This window comes from Hyperolius riggenbachi, chromosome 4, assembly GCF_040937935.1.
Source record: "Hyperolius riggenbachi isolate aHypRig1 chromosome 4, aHypRig1.pri, whole genome shotgun sequence".
NCBI classification, from domain to species: Eukaryota; Metazoa; Chordata; class Amphibia; order Anura; family Hyperoliidae; genus Hyperolius; species Hyperolius riggenbachi.
The window spans coordinates 43573827-43597095 of NC_090649.1; the positions used below are offsets into that span (position 1 = coordinate 43573827).

Consider the following 23269-nt stretch of genomic DNA (forward strand, 5'->3'; position numbering starts at 1 on the left):
GTGTATTCTCCACAGTCAGCATGCAACACATGAGCTGGCGTGGAGGAGGTACACACACTAGCACCAGGAAACAGGCTATCCCTAGTATAGTGGAGGGGAGGACTGACTCCAATAGGAGATTGTGGCGCACAGAGCCGGTGCAGATCTGACAGCCACAAACAATGCTTTCGTTATAACGTCTCAGCGCAAAGTAGCGCTGAGCGCACAAACCAGAACTGAGGAGATCAGGACAGGTAGACAGAATGAACGCTTGCTAGCAAGCGGCTACTTAGCGACAGCAAGCGTCCAAAACCAGACAGACTGGAATGAGGCAGCCAATGCGCTGCGGCGATGGCGTGCCTCACAAAGACAGGACAGGATAGTCAGGAAACAGCAGGATTAAGATAGATGAACGTAACACAGATAAATATACAATAAGTATGTTTTCCTAGCGTATTACAATTACAGCTATCAATGAAACTATTTGTAACGTCTGACTAACATATGTATATATCGGCAATGAACCGATATTTGACATAAGCAGGAACGCTGACTAGGAATGGAGTAATACAGGGAACAGGACTCAGAAGGATTCGCTATCTCTTCGCAGAGATGAACGCAATCCACAAACGGTAACAGAACAGGATTCAGAAGGATTCGTTATCTCTTCGCAGAGATGAACGCAATCCACAAACAGTAACAGAACAGGATTCAGAAGGATTCGTTATCTCTTCGCAGAGATGAACGCAATCCACAAACAGAACCAGGAGCAGGGTAACTACCTCAGCACGGGTGGTCACGGTACGCGCAACCTACCAAAACGTGCTGGAAAGCTGACTAACTGCACAGAGGATATAAACAGTTCGTGTACGTATACATCAGCGACACTGATGTATTAACGTAACACAAATACAAGGAAAATAATAAACGTGCTGGTATGCATATATATTGGCAATGAACCAATATATGATGCAAAGACCAGCAAAGTATCTTTATAACAAGAAACACGATCGGGGGCTAAAGCGACAGCAAGACTGGCTTACACTGAAGCTATGAAAACCCAAGGAAACCCTGCAGGAAGCAGATCTTTATACTGAGGTCATCCAATGGGAGCAGACATGCAGATTCCCACACAGGTGAATGATAATCAGTCACAAGCTGACAGCAGGGAAAGACAGACAAAGCTATGCAGCTTGCATGGAAATAGATCAGAACTGCCTGAGCTGCAGCACTACTACTTCCAGCAATAGCTGCTGCAGCAGCGATCATTACACGCGTAAACTCATGCGTTATTACAAATGATTAAACAAAGTCAATTGGATTATGATTTTGTAATTAAGTATAGGCCTAATTGCAAAAATATATGTGTAATTTTGCATAATCATAAATTATAATTAGCTCATTACAATCATCACTGTTTATGGGTTACCTGCTGAGAATGGGATGAAGGCCTCGTTGTTTTCGAAATTTCCATCTGCATCGAGAAAGTGTTCTGGGTAAAACTCATAAGGTTTTTCAAAATAGGCTTCATCTCTCAATGCGGCAGACAGCAATGGGATAATGGTGGTGCCCTAGGGAGAAAATCATTTGTAGAATGAACAAAAACGTGTTATAGACGGTGTTACACTGTCACAGAGCTTGTATATGAGCAGTATTACCAGCAACACATTGATGAGGTTACAACTTTCCTGTTATTTTCTGTAATAAAGCTACAAGTGCGTAGCATGTTCAGTTGTACCCCAAAACATACCAGATGTCTGATGGATGTAAAACAGACATAGGTAATAAAACGAAAATAACAGGCGCCAACAAGGAATAAAATAGCTAAAAAACTGTATTAAAAGGAAGGAAGTGTGTGGACTCGCCTCCCTCAGGTATATAAATGACCAGGCAGTGTAAGCCGTTATAAATATAACCTTAACATTTATTAAAACAATTCTCCAAATGTGCAACGCGTTTCACGGGCCAACATCCTGCTTCATCAGGCAATCGAGTGTGGAGAACACAAGCAAGGGTCAATTGATGTGCCAGAGTGCCTCACAGAGGCGACTCCACCCACTTCCTTCCTTTTAAAACAGTTTTTAGCTATTTTATTCTTTGTTGGCGCCTCTGTTATTCTCGTCTTATTACCGATCTGGTCCACCCTTGGTGGAGGGGTGTATCCCCATCTTACCTGTCTACAGAGAGCGACTTTTAAACCTGAGTGGGGTCAGGTTATAATTCTCCCCACCTGCCTATCCATTGGTCGCCTGTGTGGTGACCCACATTTGTGAGTATAAATTCATTTACACAATATATCCTGACTTACTGAAAATACTACGCTAGATTGGGCTCTCGGTTTCAATTTCTGTTTTTCAAGCTGTAAAACAGACCTAGGTTATCTACAGGAATGAACTGGGGGTAGTTGGAAACATGGAAAGCCCTAACAGATGTGTGCCATGAAGACCATTTCAAATTTGATTTCTAGCACCGGCGTAACTACAAGGAAGCAGCACCTGTGACCATAGAGGGCCCAGAGCTGTAAGAGGGTCCTAACCAGTGTCGGACTGACCCATCGAAGTACCGAGGATTTGCTCGGTAGTCCCCGCCTCCACATCTCCGGTGGGCCCCGCCTCCACTCCTGGGGTGAACAAATCCCAGCCTGCAGCACAAAGATTTTCCTCTCAGCGTTTGAATCATTCACGCTGAGAGGTTGCTGCAGGCTGGCTGTGCCATGGTAGCTCCACCCCCTCCCCCTCATGTGATGCTGGGCTGGGAGCCTCGAGCGATATGATTCTAACTTCAAAGCTCCAGGCAGGCGTGTAGCTGAACTGTGCGGACAATTCCCGGTTTGTCCTGTGCACAGCTAAAAGTACGCACTTCTCCTGCCTGACATGAATGCTCCTATCAGCTGGAGCTTCTTGCTGCCTGTGACAGCCCTGCTCTCTCTCCCTGCCGTTATTAGACACTTGCTTGGCTGGCAGGGGAGAGGAGAAAGTGAAGTGTCTAAGCAGCAGCCCCGCCCCCACCTGAGACATGAACACACACAGACACACAGAAGCTCCAGGAGCCAGGAGGATCTCACAGCTGCTTGTGTTCCTGCTCTGGAACCAGGCATCCTGAATCAGTATTGCACAGAAGGTATGCAGGCACACTGCTGTAACTTCATGTCCTGTACGAAGATTCTTTTTGTGTGATAACAAGGATGTTGATCACCTGCACTGCAGCACTGGAACTTGTAAAGGTGTATAGGAAGGCTGTTAGCTTTGTTAGCAGTTTTGCTTTAGTGTACCTTTCTCCCTCCCCCCCCAATCTTTTCCTCTCCCTCCAGCTTGGACTCTCTCTCCCCCTCTCTTTTCCTTTCCCCTCCGTCCATCTTGTCCCTGCTCTCTCTCCCCCCTCCCCCACTTTTTCCTCTAATCCCTCTTCCATCTTTTCTTTCCTATCGTGCACTTCTCCCCCCTTCAACCCCACCCAGGGATGTTGCTACAGTTCTCCAGCCCCCCTCACCCCCAGCAAAAAGCTACTGTTTGCCACCCACATGATGGTGGCTTCCATTACCTCCACCCCCCCCCCCCCCAAAAAAATAATAATAATAAAACAATTAAAAGGTATACAAGATGTCAGTGTCCCCCCTCCCCTTATCACCCATTAGAGCAGCAACAACGTGTACATTATCTTCTCCAGGCTGCAGGACAGGTCCTCTTCGCTCCTCTTCAGTATAGCTCATCACCATGCTGTGCAGCCGATCACCATGTGGCTCTTTATACATGTCACATGTCAACGAGAGCTACATAGTAATTGACTGTACGCTGCAGCGATGAGCTAAACCAAAGCAGAGTGAAGAGGACCTGTCCTGCTGAACCCAGAGAGCAGTTAATGTATAACGCTCCGCCTCTACTCAGCATGGTAACCATGGAGACCGCCAGGAGTTTTGGTTGCAATTGTTATGCCCGCCGCTCCATCTCACTCCTTTCCACCTCCCTCGCTCATTTTCCTTTCTAGTCATAGTCTATGTTCTACCATATTATTACATATTTTTACAGCGCTGACATCTTCTGCAGCACTTTACAGAGTACATAGTCATAGTCTAATGTCCTACCATATTATTATTATGTATTTATGTAGCACTGACATCTTCTGTAGCACATTACAGAGTACATAGTCATGCCACTGACTGTCCTCAGAGGAGCTCACACTCTAATCCTACCATAGTTATAGTCTAATGTCCTACCATATTATTATTATGTATTTATATAGCACTGACATCTCCTGCAGCACATTACAGACTACATAGTCATGTCACTGACTGTCCTCAGAGGAGCTCACACTCTAATCCTACCATAGTCATAGTCTAATGTCCTACCATATTATTATTATGTATTTATGTAGCACTGACATCTCCTGCAGCACGTTACAGAGTACATAGTCATGTCACTGACTGTCCTCAGAGGAGCTCACACTCTAATCCTACCATAGTCCTAGTCTAATGTCCTACCGTATTATTATTATGTATTTATATAGCACTAGCATCTCCTGCAGCACATTACCGAGTACATAGTCATGTCACTGACTGCCCTCAGAGGAGCTCACACTCTAATCCTACCATAGTTATAGTCTAATGCCCTACCATATTATTATTATGTATTTATATAGCACTGACATCTCCTGCAGCACATTACAGACTACATAGTCATGTCACTGACTGTCCTCAGAGGAGCTCACACTCTAATCCTACCATAGTCATAGTCTAATGTCCTACCATATTATTATTATGTATTTATGTAGCACTGACATCTTCAGCAGCACGTTACAGAGTACATAGTCATGTCACTGACTGTCCTCAGAGGAGCTCACAATCTAATCCTACCATAGTCCTAGTCTAATGTCCTACCGTATTATTATTATGTATTTATATAGCACTAGCATCTCCTGCAGCACATTACCGAGTACATAGTCATGTCACTGACTGCCCTCAGAGGAGCTCACACTCTAATCCTACCATAGTCATAGTCTAATGTCCTACCATATTATTATTATGTATTTATGTAGCACTGACATCTTCTGCAGCACGTTACAGAGTACATAGTCATGTCACTGACTGTCCTCAGAGGAGCTCACACTCTAATCCTACCATAGTCATAGTCTAATGTCCTACCATATTATTATTATGTATTTATATAGCACTGACATCTCCTGCAGCACATTACCGAGTACATAGTCATGTCACTGACTGTCCTCAGAGGAGCTCACACTCTAATCCCTACCATAGTCAGTGTAATGTCCTACCATATTATTATGTATTTATATAGCACTGACATCTCCTGCAGCACATTACAGAGTACATAGTCATGTCACTGACTGTCCTCAGAGGAGCTCACAATCTAATCCTACCATAGTCATAGTCTAATGTCCTACCATATTATTATTATGTATTTATATAGCACTGACATCTTCTGCAGCACATTACAGATTACATAGTCATGTCACTGACTGTCCTCAGAGGAGCTCACACTCTAATCCTATCATAGTCATAGTCTAATGTCTTACCATATTATTATTATGTATTTATATAGCACTGACATCTCCTGCAGCACTGTACAGAGTACATAGTCATGTTACTGACTGTCCTCAGAGGAGCTCACAATATAATCCTACCATAGTCATAGTCTAATGTCCTACCATATTATTATTATGTATTTATATAGCACTGACATCTTCTGCAGCACAGTACAGAGTACATAGTCATGTCACTGACTGTCCTCAGAGGAGCTCACAATCTAATCCTACCATAGTCATAGTCTAATGTCCTACCATATTATTATTATTATGTATTTATATAGCACTGACATCTTCTGCAGCACAGTACAGAGTACATAGTCATGTCACTGACTGTCCTTAGAGGAGCTCACAATCTAATCCTACCATAGTCATAGTGTAATGTCCTACCATATTATTATGTATTATATAGCACTGACATCTTCTGCAGCACATTACAGAGTACATAGTCATGTCACTGACTGTCCTCAGAGGAGCTCACACTCTAATCCCACCATAGTCATAGTGTAATGTCTTACCATATTATTATTATGTATTTATATAGCACTGACATCTTCTGCAGCATGTTACAGAGTACATAGTCATGTCACTGACTGTCCTCAGAGGAGCTCACACTCTAATCAATGTCATATGTAAGATAAATAGGACATTACTTTATATTAAAGGAGCAAGACTCTATGCAATGTTATGCTGGGCAGCAGTGTCTCTGAATTACAATGCTGCTATTTACATTTCGTCCTGTCCATGAAGCTTCATGACCACGCACACCTTCTGGTGCATGGCCTCGCTCTTTTTTTTTTCACCACAATCGTAGGATGTGTAGAGATGGCTCGAACGGTTCCAGGCGAACTTTCGGTGGTTCGCGTTAGCCAGCGAAGGCGAACTTTTCTGGAAGTTCGGTTCGCCCCCATAGTGTGCCATTATGGTCAACTTTGACCCTCTACATCACAGTCAGCAGGCACATTTTAGCCAATTAGGCTACACTCACTCCTGGAGCCACCCCCCCCCCCTTATAAAAGGCAGACACCGTCAGGCATTGGACTCACTCGTGTGCCTGCAGTAATTAGTGAAGGGACAGCTGCTGGCAGACTCTCATAGGGAAAGATTAGTTAGGCTCTTGTAAGCTTGCTAGCTTTCTCCTGGCTGATTGTTATTGCTAAAATAGCACCCCTCAACAGCTCTTTAGAGAGCTAATGTTCTCCTGATGTGTTGTTTTTTGCTTTGTTTTTTTGTGTTGCCCACTGACACTGCATTATACAACCCTATCTGTTGCAGCTGGACCTTGATAATTGCTATTACTGTGCCAGCCAGGCCCTGCCTAACTATCTATACTGGGACACCTACCTATGCCTACCTAACTACGGGGACACCTACCTATGCCTACCTACCTATACTAGGGCACCTACCTACCTATACTGGGACTCCTACCTATGCCTAGCTAACTACTGGGGCACCTACCTATGTCTATCTACCTATACTGGGACACTTACCTATGCCTATCAACCTATACTGGGACACCTACCTATTCCTTCCTACCTATACTGGGACACCTACCTATGCCTAGCTAACTACTGGGGCACCTATCTACCTGACTGGGACACCTACCTATGCCTACCTACCTATACTGGGGCACCTACCTATGCCTACCTACCTATACTGGGGCACCTACCTATGCCTACCTACCTATACTGGGTCTCCTACCTATGCCTACCTACATACAAGAAGATAAGGTTGTTGCTTCATTGTGGACAGACCAAATCTGATCAGCTGGACAGTCACTGTTGTTCTATCATTGAGCTACCACAGCCCTGCGACCATATGGGCTTGAACACCGCCACGGCCTGCACTCTCGCCATGGTGCGCACCAGTCCAGCACGGCCTTCACTACGGAAACAGCTGTTTGCGGTGCGTTACACAGTGAGTTTGGTGTGTCAGTGTGAAGCAGTATTCTAATTACACTCCCTGATTGATGTGTACACATGCAAGATGTTTGAAAGCACTTTAGGCCTGTCATTTAGCATTCAATGTGATTTCTGCCCTTAAAACGCTGCTTTGCGTCAAATCCAGATTTTTCCCGGGGACTTTTGGCATTTAACCCACTCATCCCCCTTGAAACATCTTTTCCATCACTTTTGTGGCTAGCATAAATGTTTCTAGTTTTCAAAGTTAGCATCCCCATTGAAGTATATTGTGGTTCGCAAAACTTCACGCGAACTGAACCTTTTGCGGAAGTTCGCAAACCTAAAATCGGAGGTTCGGGTGATATCTAGGGATGTGTGGGCCCCAAGTTCAAATTTCTATGGTGGGCCCCCAAGGTCCCAGTCCGACCCTGGTCCTAACTACTACTTCACTCCCTCTATTAAAGGGGTTGTCTTCCAGATTAGGTTTTTTTGTGGCTATACTTGCTATGGGTGTGATCATTACGGTATCCACACTTGTTTTATGAGCTTTTTAGGAGGGGGCCACCAGGCTTTGAGGGTCACTTGGGGTAGGCAAGGAAAAAGGTGTGAATATTGGGGGCTCCATCAAAGTTTTGATGGGGGGAGGGGCACGATTTGTAGTTACGTTGCTATTTTCCAGTAAATATAAAGCCACAATATCCTGGATTGTACATCTCATATGTGTGTTGTTTACAGATGGGATAAATAGTCAGTATGGTGGTGCAATGGTTAGCACTCTTACCTTACAGTGCAGGGTCCCCAGTTCAAAGTCCAGCCAGGGCACTATCTGTATAGAGTTTGTAGGTTCTCCCTGTGTCTGCATGGGTTTCCTCTGGGGGCTCTGATTATCTCCCACTTCCCAAAAACATACAGATAAGTAATTTGGCACCCCCCTAAATTGGCCCTAAACTACGATACATACACTACATGATATAGACATATGACTATAGTAGGGGTTAGAGTGTGAGCCCCTCTGAGGGACAGTTAAAGGGAACCTAAACTGAGAAGGATATGGAAATTTTCCTTTTAAAGTAATACCAGTTGCCTGACTCTCCTGCTGATCCTGTGGCCCATATGCAATTAACTGTTTCTCCTGACTTTTCTCCTAGGTGATATTTTTACAACTTGTCATAAAATGCATTTTAAGTCACCAACAAGCAAGAAAATACTCTAAATAAATTTGATAGTACTTTTTTTACCAACTTTGGGGTACTTTTCTGATTTTAAAATGCTGAAAATTTAGTTTACAAAGAAAATGAAATTTATCTCCTAGGAGATAACTCGGGTGAAAAAATTAATTGCATATGGGTCTGTGTCTCTAATACTTTTAGCCACTGCCCCTGAACAAGCATGCAGATCAGGTGCTCTGACTGAAGTCAGGCTGGATTAGCTGTATGTATGTTTGTTTCTGGTCTGTGATTTGGCCACTACTACAGCCTTAGAGATCAGCAGGACTGCCAGGCAATTGGTATTGTTTAAAAGGAAAAATCCATAGCCTTTTCAGTTTAGGTTCCCTTTAAAGAGGAACTCCAGTGAAAATAATGTAATAAAAAAGTGCTTCATTTTTACAATAATTATGTATAAATGATTTAGTGTTTTCCCATTGTAAAATCTTTTAAATTCCTGATTTACAGTCTGACATTTATCACATGGTGACATTTTAACTGCTGGCAGGTGATGAAGCTGCTGCTTGCTTTTTTGGCAGTTGGAAACAGCTGTAAACAGCTATTTCCCACAATGCAGCAAGGTTCACAGACAGGAAACTGCCAGGACCATGGTCCTCACAGTTTCCTGTGGGAGAGGTTTCACCACAATATCAGCCATACAGCGCCCCCTGATGATTTGTTTGTGAAAAGGAATAGATTTCTCATGTAAAAGGGGGTATCAGCTACTGATTGGGATGAAGTTCAATTCTTGGTTTTCTCTTTAAGTGACAAATCAACATACTTTGTGCAGCACTGTGGAAAATGTCAGCGCTCTATAAATACATTTTTATATAAATGTCTGTATTTCAGCTTTAATTTTATGTACCACTTACTTTTGGAATAAAATATCCTCTTAAGGTTACATCCCGAGAAGTTGCATGTGCTACATTATCTGGAATGATGTCCCCAAAGCGCTGGACCTCACAGAGGACGGCTTCAGTGTAAGGCATCTGCTTCTTGTGTTCCATCTTAGGAGGTGCTGTTCCGATGACTCTATCAATTTCATTTTGCACCTTTCCTATTAAGAATACAGAATTTAGTGATTAGTTCTGATTATATTATATTTAGGAAAGGGTTCTTTACAGTAAGAGTGATTAAGATGTGGAATGCATTGCCACAGGAAGTAGTTATGGCAAACTCTATACCTGCATTTAAAGGGGGCTTAGATGCTTTCCTTGCGTTGATAGACATACATGGCTACAATTACTAGGTAATGCCTAATGATGTTGATCCAGGGATTTTATCTGATTGCCATCTGGAGTCGGGAAGGATTTTTTTTCCCTTTTGGAGCTAATTGGACCATGCCTTGTAAGGGTTTTTTGCCTTCCTCTGGATCAGCAGGGATATGTGAGGGAGCGGGCTGGTGTTGTACTTTGTTCTCTGGTTGAACTCGATGGACGTATGTCTTTTTTCAACCCCAAATAACTATGTAACTATGTAACTATATGTGGGGCCTGTTTTACTGAGAGTTTGCTAGGTTGGGACCTCTAATGAACATACTAGTTATAGAGCGCTAATATGAACTATCCTTTTACAACACACCATTTCAGCACCGGGTCCCTCTCACCATGTACAAGAACATCTGTATTGGGCAAATGAGAGTAAGGTCCATGCATGACCAGTAGAAGCAATGGACTTGTTTATGGCTTTTTTCCTCCATGAAAAGGCACTTGGTTCTACTGGACATGGCCGAACCGTTCTCGCCAAAGTCATATAAATGGCCCAGGTTTTTAGTGAAGCTGCAATGAACTATCATAGGTCTGCTGTTTCTCTTGACCTGCAATCCCAAAATCTTGCAACCCCTGAGAGTATTTTCACATTAATAAGTTGGGTTGGTTTTGACATTCTTTAGCACCCTTTAATGTGATGCAATTTAAAGTCTATTTAGTTGTTTGAACATGCAGTGTGTTGCTAGAAGCGCACATATTGATGCCCACATTGTTACTCAATAAAGGAGTGCATTGGTCATGTGCTTCTTTGCATGCATTACATTGCAGGCCACTGTTGTTTTGGTTGCACTTTATGTTTGTTATAGTGTGATGCAATGCAATGGCACAGTGTGAACCTAGCTTGTTTTCTCTAATTTCCCTAATCCTGATTCTCCAACCCCTAGTTTTCCCAATCCAAGTTTCCTTTGCTTAACACTAATTTTGCAGCTGATTACGCATGCAGGAAAAAGAAAAAAGGTGGCTGTAACTGTGTTAATACACATCTAAAAATGAACAGTACTGTATGCCATTTATTTTTCATTTCATTAAAGGGAACCGGAGACAAAAGAAGTCTTAGGTTCCATATTTACCTGGCCCTTCCTTAAGCCCCCTTGTGGCTCGCTCAACGTCTCCCCAGGCCACTCCTGTTCCCCGCTGGCCAGCACGGTATTCTGTCCAAGTCATGCTTCAGTGCGCATGTGCGGCCCAGCCACGCATGCACGATGAAGTGTGACTCGCCAGAATACTGGGCTGTCCAGTGTGGGAAAGGAGCGGACCAGGGAGATGTTGAGGGACCGAGCGGCCTCAAGGGGGCTGAAGGAAGTGCAAGGTAAGTATAAAGCCTGAGCTTTAATTCATCTCAGGTAAACTTTGAGGCCCTTCTTCCAATTGCAACTTCCATCTCCAAGACATACATGGTAACCAGGCAACTGTGAAACCACATCTGAATCCGCCTGCCATGCCAATGCACAGCAATGAAAATTTCAGATCAACAGTCAGATACAATTACTTTTTTCCCTCTCACAAATCGTAAGCAGCCTACTGATTTCAATCTTCATTTCTAAGCAATCTACATGAAATCAGAGTGAGGCACGAGCAGAGGGAAACCATGGTCCATAGTGGTGCTCTGCCTCAAGCCAAACAGTGCTTGTGGTTTCAATCAATGCTTGACAGATTTCTGCTGGAATCAATGCAAATAGCCATGTAGGTAGGAAAGGAATCCATTACAATCCAATCTAGTTCCAGTCAGATATGTGTGACATATTGGTTCATGACTGACCCATCTGTGGCCAGCTGAGGATAGAGATGATAGGAGCAGGGCCGGATTTACAGTTCAGGAGCCTATAGGCACATAAGCTCTGGTGCCCTAAACTCCGCCCCTTAACAGACCACACCCCCTAATGTCACTTTTCCTTTTTTAATAAAACCACACAATGTACGGTAGATACCCAGATAGGTAGGTGGGAGAGCACAGGAGGTAGGTATAGAGAGCACAGAGAGGAGTCAGTGGGGCAACTACAGTATGGTAGTATTAGATTGTGAGCTCCTCTGAAGACAGTCAGTGACATGACTATATGCTCTGTAATGTGCTGTAGAAGATGTCAGCGCTATATAAATACATAATAATAATAATATGGTAGCATACTAGACTATGACTAGAGTAGGATTAGATTGTGAGCTCCTCTGAGGACAGTCATTGACATGATTATGTACTCTGTAAAGTGCTATAGAAGATGTCAGTGCTATATAAATACATAATAATAATATGGTAGGACATTAGACTATGACTATGCTGGGATTAGATTCTGAGATCCTCTGAGGACAGTCATTGACACGATTACGTACTCTGTAAAGTGCTGTAGAAGATGCCAGTGCTATATAAATAGATATCATAGGACAGTAAGAGTATGAGTGTGATAGGATTTGATTGTGAGCTCATCTGACGACAGTGACATGACTATGTACTAGTCTCTGCAACATGCTGCAGAAGATGCCAGAAGTCAGAGAGAGAATGATCAAATAGTAGTAACTTTTTGGGAGAGACAGATGCATGAAAAGGAGACACGAGGGATGTGAGGTGAAATTGAGAACATAAAAAAGATGGGAAGACATGGGGGGGTAATTAAGGTAGAAGCACAAGACATGGGGGGGGGGGGGGAGAAAAAGCAGAGGGATCCCACCAGGACTGCTGGCTATTTCTGTCCCATTTAGCAGGGATGAAAGAAGCAATTGTAGAGAGGAGAGTGGAGGAGGAGGGGGGCCTCGGAGGAGATGCACAAGTGGAAGAACAAATAAGAGATCACAAAGTACTGCTGGTAATCAGGCTAAGCTCTGTATCTCACAGTAATATATCACAGTGAAAGCAGCGTGCACATCCTTCCTCACCCTTGTCCTCTCTCCCAGGGAAAGCTCCCAGGCTATGCAGCAGTTCTTTCTCTGCTCATGCTGGCTGGATGAGAGTCCACAGTCATGCTAGTGCAGCGCAGGCTGTCTCTCTTCCTCTTGACACACTTTGAAATTGCCACGGTCTACACACAGGGGGCAGGGCGCCACCTCCGTGCAGGAAGCAGAGCGGCGCTGTGCACTGCCTGCACATATTTGTGACAGTAACTTCTCAGCTGATCCTTTGTCGCTGGAGTCGGAGGGGGCGGAGCCACAGAAACCTCAAGTTCTTCTCCACCCAAATATGCTTCGCGGCTCCAGACAGCGGCTGAGGGGAACTTGTGGGCAGAAGAAGGCCGTTCAGAGGAGACCCGAATAGTATCCGGAGGAGCAGCGGCACCCCAAACAGCCCCCTTGGCAGTGACAGGAAGGATGCTCAGGGCTCCTCCATGCGTTCCAGGCAGCCTTAACGTCAGTCCTCAGCAGCGCCCCCTTCGTCCTCTCCATGGTTACACACAGCGTGACATGGAGAGGATGCAGGGGGCGCTGCTGAGGACTGACGTCAGCGCTGAGTCTGGAACGCACAACAGTATTTTGCATGCGCCGCTCTCCGAGGGAGAATGATGGAGCCGCTGCCTGCTGCCAGTTTGTTAACAAATGCAGGGAGGAAGAGAAACAGTGACTTTGAGTGGGCAGTGATCCGCCCGCCCCTCACAAATAGCTCCGCCCCTAGGCACGTGCCTACAGTGCCTAATGGTAAATCCGGCCCTGGATAGGAGGCAGTTAGGGAGTTTATGTGAAATTTGAACATGGATAAAGTATGCCGAATAAGCAGTGAGCTTGAAAAGTTACTTGGGGTAATGTCTCATTTTATACACAAAACTCATTTTAGAAAGGAATGTCATAACTATGCCACATGCAGGGCCAGATTTAACATTCGGGACACTAGGCACAAGCCTACAGGCACCATTAAGCTTAGAGGCAGCTGTCAGGGGTTTGTGAACCCACGCTCATCATCCTGTAGCCACAGTGATGTCAATGTCTCTGGAGCACAGAGAGCTAAATGGGCAGGCTGGATTGGCAGTTTGATCCAGACCACCCACTTTGCTATCTATGCTCCTTCAGCGCTGACCAGCCCATCTTAATACAAGTAGAGGGAGCTTGATGGTAAAGTTGGATGCCATGGATGGAGGGTGGAGTTTAGGTTGCCAGAAATTACATGCCTATAAGTAGAGTGACCAGATTTTTGTGGGTCCAACCTGGGATGGGGCGGGGCGGGGAAGGGGGGGTGGCGAAAAGTGGGGGGGACCAAGGAGCGTGCAGTGACGAAGACTCGAGGGGGTGGCTGCGGCGTGTGAAAAATGGGCATGGCCATTACATTGTATGGGTGGAGCTATCGTAATGATGTAACAGTGAGGCATAAGAAAGCAGTGTTTACGCCATGATGTGGTCAAACGAGACTTTGCATCATGGGTGTACAGAAACTGTTTGATGCTAATAGTATACCGTAACCACAAAGCAGCAAACATAGCCATCTATGACCAATAAATAATAAATGCAGTAACAGTTACCCCGGACACCAGAAAATAAACGCAATGGGCAACATGTCAGCACAAAATAAACGCAATGCGGGAAACATGTCAGTATAAAATAAATGCAATGCGGGCAACATGTCAGTACAAAATAAACACAATGCGGGCAAACAGGTCAGTACAAAATAAACGCATAGCGGGCAAACATGTCAGTACAAAATAAACGCAATGCGGGCAAACATTTCACCAGAAAATAAACGCAATGCGGGCAAACATTTCACCAGAAAATAAACGCAATGCGGGCAAACACTTCACCAGAAAAGAAACGCAATGCGGGCAAACATTTCACCAGAAAAAAAAGCAATGCGGGCAAACATTTCCCCAGAAAAGAAACGCAATGCGGGCAAACATTTCACCAGAAAAGAAACGCAATGCGGGCAAACATTTCACCAGAAAAAAAACACAATGCGGGCAAACATTTCACCAAAAAAAAAAAAAAACACAACGCGGGCAAACATTTCACCAGAAAAAAAACGCAATGCGGGCAAACATTTCACACAAATAGTCTCCAGTACAGGGCTTCGGCAGCCATCTTGCCGTAGCCCTGCTCGCATGCCGGTGTCGGAACAGACACCGGAAGAAGGAGGCTAGAGCGGGGCTGCGGGCAATGAACTGGCACGGCGTCTATAGACGCCGCTGCCAGTTCATGAGGAGAGTGGCCAGAGTCCCGAGGCCGGGACGTCCCGCTGCTGAAAGCGAGACGTTTCCCGGGACCTCATTAAGCCTGGGACAGCGGACCCCGAATCCGGGACGCGTCCTGGGCAATCCGGGACGTCTGGTCACTCTACTATAAGCTCCTAAGATGTAAATCCAGCATTGGCCACATGGCTGTTATTTATAAAGATTGTGTATCTCTTGATTTGATGAAGTGTTGCAAAGTTGAAATGAAATGAAGATTGCAGGGTGTACACATATGTAGAGCCGGTGGCATAAACATGTGACATATCTCTAAGTCACTTACTTTGGACTTCTGGGTGTTTAATCATAATCAGGATGGCCCAACTCAGAGTGGTGGATGTTGTCTCCATTCCGGCAGCAAACAGCTGTGATATCAGCGCTGTTAGGTTATCATCATGGTAGTACAGAGTGGATTCTGGCTTCCCCTATACAACAGAGAGAAGAAGATATATTTGAACATATGTGGGCATATTGTATATGGACATTGCTCAAGTTTCCACATCACTTCTATCTTCAGAATTTCTCTGTCTTCTACTAATCACCATCCTGTCTGTTCCATGCATATTTTTCCAACTCTGAGCTTAAGCTTGGGTTCAGAAATACATACAGTGGAACCTCAGTTTGCGAGCAAAATTTGTTCCTGGAAACCTCCTTGTAATCCAAAGCGCTCTTATATGAAAGCAAATTTCCCCATAAACATTAATGGAAATTTAGGTGATTTGTTCCACAATCCAAAAACATTTGAAGTTAAATAGTATAAAATAAAAATGTAAACAAGACTTTCCCTATAACTAACACAATCATTGCCATCTGTTGGCTTGCCACAACCTTTTTCTTTTGTGTGGCTTCAACAAGGAACTTATCCAGTGACAGTTACTTTTGCATACGTTTGGGCATTTCCTGGAAATGTGACTTTGTGCAGTCTCTATAGATTAAAGCACAATTAAGTACAATCATGCGGTGCCAAAGGGAGAAGAACTATCGGCTCAGTTGTGATCATGTAACGCATGAATACTTTTTTTTGCTCGCATATCAAGTCATAATTTCACAAAAAAATGTTGCTTGTATTGCAAAGCACTCTTAAACCAAGTTACCCTTAATCCAAGGTTTTACTTACAGTAAAACCTAAGCAGAGGAAATCCTCTGAATCCTCCAGAGGCTTCCCCCACTGTCCTCCGCCGCTGCCCCGGACCCTCCTGGTGATCGGGGCTGTGCTCCTCTTCTGGCAAGAGTCAGCTTGCGCAGTATCATGGAGCCAGTCATGCATGAGTGGCTCCACCTTACTGCACAGGTGCGGCTGTACTCATGCAGTACAGCCAAGCTCATGCTTGAAGAGAAGTGCGGCCCTCGATCAGATTGCCGACAAGCCCTTTAGAGGGTCCACACTCTGCAACGGGGACAAGAGGACAGTGAGGGAAGCCTCATTGGAATCCAGAAGCTTCCCTCTTCTTAGGTAATTATCTGATTTTGTATCCAAGCTTCATCCCAGGTACACTTTAAAGACAATGCATTCACACCTGAATCACACCTGAAACAAGTATGCACCTAATGCAGTAAGAGCATCTGATCTACATGCCTGTTCAGGGTCTATGGCTAAAATAATCAGTAGGACAGCAAGGCAAATTGCATGAAATAAATATGTCACCCTTCATATCCCCTCTCACATCAGGTTCCCTTTAAAGAGGCCCTGTAGTGACATATAGTAGAATGCAGTAAATGTTTCAAGATAGCCACTTGTATGTTAATTTTTGCTGGTTTCGGCATCAGAAACACTTCCTATAGCTATACATTGCAGTATATTGGTATGTGACCCCTCCCTCCCAGTGATGCTTACTCTAAGCTGATTAGATATGTGGAATTCTAGCCCCCAGAGCATTCTGGGAGATCGGGCATTATTTTCACTGGCTTAGGAATTCTCAGAAACAAACATTCCACAGAGATGTACCTGCCAGCAGTAAAGCCTGTGCAACCTGTGGTAAATTTCAGGTTGTAAACCAGGGAGAGGAAATATTTTATAAAGGGTAAACTCTGAAATAATCTATACATTGCATTGTATGAAAATAAGCTATTTAAGTGCATCATTTTGACTACAGTTCCTTTTTAAGGCATTGTCCAGTAGTCCTTACCTCTTGCTGTTTTACCAGATAAGCATCGATTATATTCCTCTGGTCGTTCACATCCAGGTCCTTCTTGTGCTTAGTGAATGTCTTTCTAATAAAACTGTGCATCTTCTTACTGTTTTCAGCAATTGTATTGTGGATACCGGGCAGGGGGTCTACCAGGGTGGGGAACATGTCGTACAGCTGAAAAAGGTCAAGAGTAAAATTGTTACCTTAAAGTGGATCCGAGGTGAACTTTTACTTATTGCATCATTGTGTTCCTTTCCTATTGTTTATAGGGCATTCCTCAAGCCAAATATTTTTTTGTTTTTGTTTTAATACTCTAATTCCCTATAAACAGAAAAAAGCCACGCCCACAGGTTTTCAGAGAGCCTTGGCAGTAGCAAGGGCTCATGGGAGCTCAGTCTGGGCAGGAGGAGAGGGAGGTGTTACTAGCCATTGATTTGAGAGGCAAAGGGGAGGAGGGAGGAGGAGGGGGGATTAAGCTGATGGCTCAAGATACAGATAAGCCGGCCTCTGTGTAATGTTTACAAACAACATGGCTGCTGTCATTGTATCACAGGAGGAAATAATCATATTCTATTAAAGCTGTTTGCAGCTAGATTTGCTGTGTAAACCATCTAAACTTTACATAAGATATATAGATAAGTTACTTGTTATAGTTTATTTTTCATCTCGGTTCCGCTTTAAATTCATAATTCCATAAAAGCAGTGTCATTTTTTTGTATGTACATGCACTCTGTGAATCAACAGAGCTTTTGCATGGTGTTTTTCAAAACTGGACGAATACCATATGTAGATGTTTGTAATGCCTCTATGTGTATTTGTAATACCTCTGCCTATAATTTCTGTTAGGGCCAGCTGTGCACATTTGATAGCAGGTGTGTAACTCCAGGACAGCAGCCCCTCCAACTGTAGAGAGGGAGGGGCTGAGCTGTGAGCGGGTCCCAACTACCAACCTCCTCTTCCTCCAAAAAAGGGGTCCATCCTAGTGATGATGGTAACCAGCGCATTACAATTCATGCTAAATTTGGTGCAAATTTTCACAATTACGCCTACACGTAATTAGGATTTGTTTTCATATGGTCAATCGTAATTTTGCATAAAATGTTGCATAATTTTGCACCGATTTTAACATTAAATAGAAAAACCCCCACACATGCCATTGACACCAAAATTGCTACATATGTTAAGGAAAATAGTGTGTACAAGTCAAAAATAATTTTTCAAAAATACCTTGTAGTTTTTGAGAAAATCAATTTTAAAAATGAAAAAAAAAATGGTTTTTAAACTCAGAAAAAACAGTTTAAAAACCATTTTTCTCAAAAACTACAAGGTCTTTAAGAATTTTTTTTTTCTACATATTACCATCCTTCTCCTTAACATATGTGGCAATTTGTTTAGTGATAGCATATATGGGGGCTTTGCTATTAACTGTCTAAGCACAACATTACATGAAATTCTGCACAATTACGTTAAATTACATATGGATTAGGTTTACATGCAAAATGTATTCCTAATTTTCCCGAAATTTTTCATTACAATTTCTCATTGTAATTGCAAATTACAATGCAAAATTATGCTTATGCAACATTTGAGGTCTTTAACAATCCTTCAGATCAGGTGTTTTGTGGCTACACTTGTTATGGGTGTACATTATGATGGCCACACTTGTTTTATGACCCTTGAAACATTGGTTCCCGGCTGAGCGGGTCACCGAGGGGAGGCAAGGGAGAGTCTGTGAATATTGGGGGCCACATCAAAGTATGGAAAGAGGTTTTTTTATGACAGTTCAGAGGATTCATTTTTCAACATAACAATAATTTAAAAATGAGAAATAAGCTTACCCGAGCCATGGGCTCACCAAAGAGCCTTACGTTGTCATTGACATTGGCGATGAGCTTCAGTAAGGTGGGGTCATCATAGTCAAATCTTTTGTTCAGCAGCATGGAGATAATTATGTTGGCCACAGAGGCAGTAAGGATGACCTGGTTGTTAAAGGGCTTCCCTACAAATGGAAACAAGAAACAGAAAAAGAAACATCAGCAATGCACAGCAATGACCAAAGTGAGATTATAAACTCGCAAGGCCAGGGGCCTCCCCTTAGTGTACCCCATTTCTGTTGTACTTTATCAAATAAACATGTGCCAACATGGGTGAAGTTTCGAATCACACAAGAACTATGTATGTATTCTGATATACTGTCTTAATTGCTTTCTAGGGATGCTCATTTGGATTCCATGGACTTAAAATTTTTGCATTTCTGATTGGAAATCTGCATTTCCAATGGGAATTTGGAAATCGACAAAACAGAAATCGGAATTCCACGGAAATCCAATTTACCGCAACTCGATAATTTTAGCCCAGACACAGAACTCGGACGCATTAGACCAATTCGAGGATGCAGCATTTTTCAGCAGAAATCAGTTCACCGCAATCATTTAGGACTAATTTTCTGTTTTTTTTCTGAATTTTTTTTTTTTTTGCATTCTCTGGTGTAAAACATGTTTAATAAAATACGCCTCAAAAATCGGAAATTGGAAAAACAGAAAGTCATTAACGCAGAAAATCGTAAAATGGAAATTGGCATTGGGAAATTTGGAATTTGGCAAAATCAGAAATGGGCATTCCCGACCATACCTATTGCTTTCTATTCTTGAAAAACCCATATGTTGTTGTTGTATGGTACGTTTTTCTTTGTTTGTTTGTTTTACTTGTTGTTTAATAAATAAGACAATTTTTTCCTGAGCTCTAAACCTGGGTCATCATCACAATCTCAACACCTTGGTGCACCTCTGTTGACTACACTACAATGACACATCAGATTAGGAGCCATCCAGTGCTGTCATCAGGTCTCCATGAGATTAAGAGAACATAGTGCAATTATAATCTAAATTGCATGCAGCTTAAAAATTACTTCCTGTCAGATTTGATTGGCCCAATTCCAAGCTGCATAAAATTTGCATCAAAATTAAAAAAAAAGTTAAAATTATTTACCTCTTAACTTTTCTATAATTGTTTTCTGGCACACTTCAATAACCAGATGGGTATGCGTTTAGGGTATTTTATGTTGTTGTTTTAATCAGACAAAGGAATGGACACTTACCTCCATAGGATCTAAACGTCTCCACTAGGCACTCAGCTTCTTCACTAATTTTATCTTCTATGGCTTTCTTGCCCATCCCATAATCTCGTAGGGCGGAGAGAGTAAATCTTCTCATGACCTTCCAGTTTTCACCACTGGAGAAGATAACACCTGGATAAAATTAATTCATATCAGTGATGTGATATTTTTAGCATGAAGCAAGTCGTTATTCAAATGTACACATATATTGCTAAGCTCATCAGTTTCAAATTTGAAGTATGGCTAAAGACAGGTTCACAGAACCACTTCACCTCTAAGGAGTTTTTCCCCTATAGCTCAGAGCAAGTTTCACCTTCAGCACTCCTCCTTTTCATTCACCAATAACACTATCACTACTTATTACAAAAACAAAAGTTTGCTTTCTTAAAACAGAAAGAATTTGCGATAATGTCTCCCAGTGCAACACTGCTGAATATATGCAAATTAACCATTGTTTTATCACAAAATGACTTATATCTTTTTTCTTTTTTTCACCACCAATTAGGCTTTCTTTGGATGGTACAATTAGCTAAGAATTATTTTATTTTAAATGTAAATTGACAGGAATAATAAGAAAAAAAATGAAGACAAATTATTTCTCAGTTATCGGCCATTATAGTTTTAAAATAAAATGTGCAACATTTTATTTGCACATTTATCCTGGTTATCACAACACTTAAAGTGAACCTTAAGCCAGAAAAAAAAAATGAGTTTTACTCACCTGGGGCTTCTACCAGCCCCCTGCAGCAGTCCTGTGCCCTCGCAGCCACTCACTAATCCTCTGGTCCCCCGCTGCCAGCTAGTTTCGTTTTTGCCGACAGGCCCGTCAGGACTGGCCACACGTATCTTTCTCCGCATTCCCGACTGTAATTAGCGCTATTGCGGGCCGCAACGCGTACAAAAATACGCATTTCCGCATATCTATGCGTGCGTAATGCGGCAACGCGTATTTTTGTACGCGTTGCGGTCCGCAATAGCGCTAATTACAGTCGGGAATGCGGAAAAAGATACGCGTGGGCAGTCCTGTCGGGCCTGTCGGAAAAAACGAAACTAGCTGGCAGCGGGGGACCAGAGGATTAGTGAGTGGCTGTAATCCTCTGGTCCCCCGCTGCCCAGCTAGGGCACAGGACTGCTGCAGGGGGCTGGTAGAAGCCCCAGGTGAGTAAAACTCATTTTTTTTTCTGGCTTAAGTGTCCCTTTAAAATATGTCCTTAGTGCAATGTATGACAACAAAATTTGATTTGGAAATACATGTATATATGTATATATATATATATATATATATATATATATATATATATATATATATATATATATATGCAAATGGTTTATTTTGATAACTATGGGAGAGTGAAGGAAAAAATTGTTAATTTTGTGATATTAATGTATTTATGTATTTTTATTTCATGTAATGCATTAGGGCATCATTTTACTATTATTAATTTCACAACTTAGCCACTAGTTGTCCCATTGTTTACTTCCTCCTGTGTACTGTGAACAGTACAAAGGAGGTAGTATGGGTATGTTTTACTTTCCTTTTGTCAATAACCACTGGCATCTCATTGATGCCAGTGATCATTGATCACAGGCACTTGATCGGTGAATGGGAACTGTGTCCGCATGCTGTGCATTAGAGATAATAGATGAGTATCCACACCCCTGTGTGGGAACCAAAGTCCTACGGAGCATAGGTATACCACAGCGGGTTGGATAAGTGGTTAAAGAGTACAAAGAGAAGTGAATCTGGGAGAGGTGGAAATTTTGCCCTGTCTCCTTTCTGATATTAGGGCTCCTATATTGACCTTTTTGCAACCTTTTCACCGGATCAAGTCAGAGCAGTTGAAAAGGGTGCAAGACGCATCCTGTTTAAATGGGCTCTGACTGTATTACCAGCCATTCTTTTTAACAGCACTCATCTTAATGCCGGGTTTAAGGTTAGGTAACCATGGTAAAAAGGGAGGGTTAAGGTTAGGTGCGGGAGGAAGTAATGTTATCTGTGTGTGGGGGGCTTAAGTTTAGTTGCTTATGGGGAGGGGTTAATGTTAGTTGCCCACCGGGGGGTGGGTTAAGGTTAGACACCCATGGGGGGGGTTAGGTTATGTTTGAACGTAGGGAAAGGTTAGGTCATAGTACAATGTAGGTAAATACAGTATTACCAGTATTTTAGTATATGAATGTTGTTCATTTACAGATATTCTACTACGACTATGAATATAGGAAACATTTACCATGACCCTTCTCAGCTTTATACAGTAGGGGTGATTTTGGCCTGTCAGCGAATTCATCAGCCTGGTTGATAAGTGCCTCCTTCATGATGTCATATCCACAGAGGACCACCATCTTGGATGTCCCCAGTTGAATGGTATATATGGGGCCGTACTTCTTAGAAAGCTGAAAATATATCATTAAGAAAGTGAACTGATAAAAGTTATGCCAAAGAAAATAATGCACCAATATAGACAAGCTTTGCCACAGCGTGAACACAGAGGGCCAGGAAAACATTTTTTCCTGGAGTTTGCCTTAAGTTCAAAAATAGCAGCCACTTTGCTTACACTGTGGGCATTCTACTTTTTTTCCGACCCCAGGACAACTTTTTTGTGGCTTTCTTTATTTGTGCAGCAGACACCCTCATCTCCCATTCTATGTGTATCCCCCCCCCCTTCCATCACAGCAGCCCTTCTTGTTTATGTATCTTGGGCAGCAGCTCCCCTATTCTAAGTTTTGCTCTGCAATATAGTTACATAGTTACATAGTGATTTGGGTCGAAAAAAGACATACGTCCATCGAGTTCAACCTGAGAACAAAGTCCAACACCAGCCTGCTCCCTCACATATCCCTGTTGATCCAGAGGAAGGCAAAAAACCCTTACAAGGCATGGTCCAATTAGCCCCAAAAGGGAAAAAAATTCCTTCCCGACTCTGGATGGCAATCAGATAAAGTCCCTAGATCAACATCATTAGGCATTACCTAGTAATTGTAGCCATGGATGTCTTTCAACGCAA

The 23269-nt window shown here is 42.9% G+C and overlaps 2 protein-coding genes across 2 annotated transcripts in view; both read right to left on the reverse strand.

Annotated features, from left to right (window-relative positions):
* Nucleotides 1–23269, reverse strand: part of LOC137504632 (uncharacterized) — a 237658-nt gene that overhangs the window by 211209 nt on the left and 3180 nt on the right. The window lies entirely within an intron of this gene.
* Nucleotides 1–23269, reverse strand: part of LOC137504633 (cytochrome P450 2C5-like) — a 33907-nt gene that overhangs the window by 6444 nt on the left and 4194 nt on the right. The window contains exons 3-9 of the mRNA XM_068233213.1: nt 22496–22658; nt 20250–20399; nt 18991–19151; nt 17150–17326; nt 15307–15448; nt 9496–9680; nt 1409–1550 (exon numbers count right to left, since the gene is read on the reverse strand). Coding sequence (XP_068089314.1) covers nt 1409–1550; nt 9496–9680; nt 15307–15448; nt 17150–17326; nt 18991–19151; nt 20250–20399; nt 22496–22658 — 1120 coding nt within the window. The remainder of the gene's footprint in view (nt 1–1408; nt 1551–9495; nt 9681–15306; nt 15449–17149; nt 17327–18990; nt 19152–20249; nt 20400–22495; nt 22659–23269) is intronic.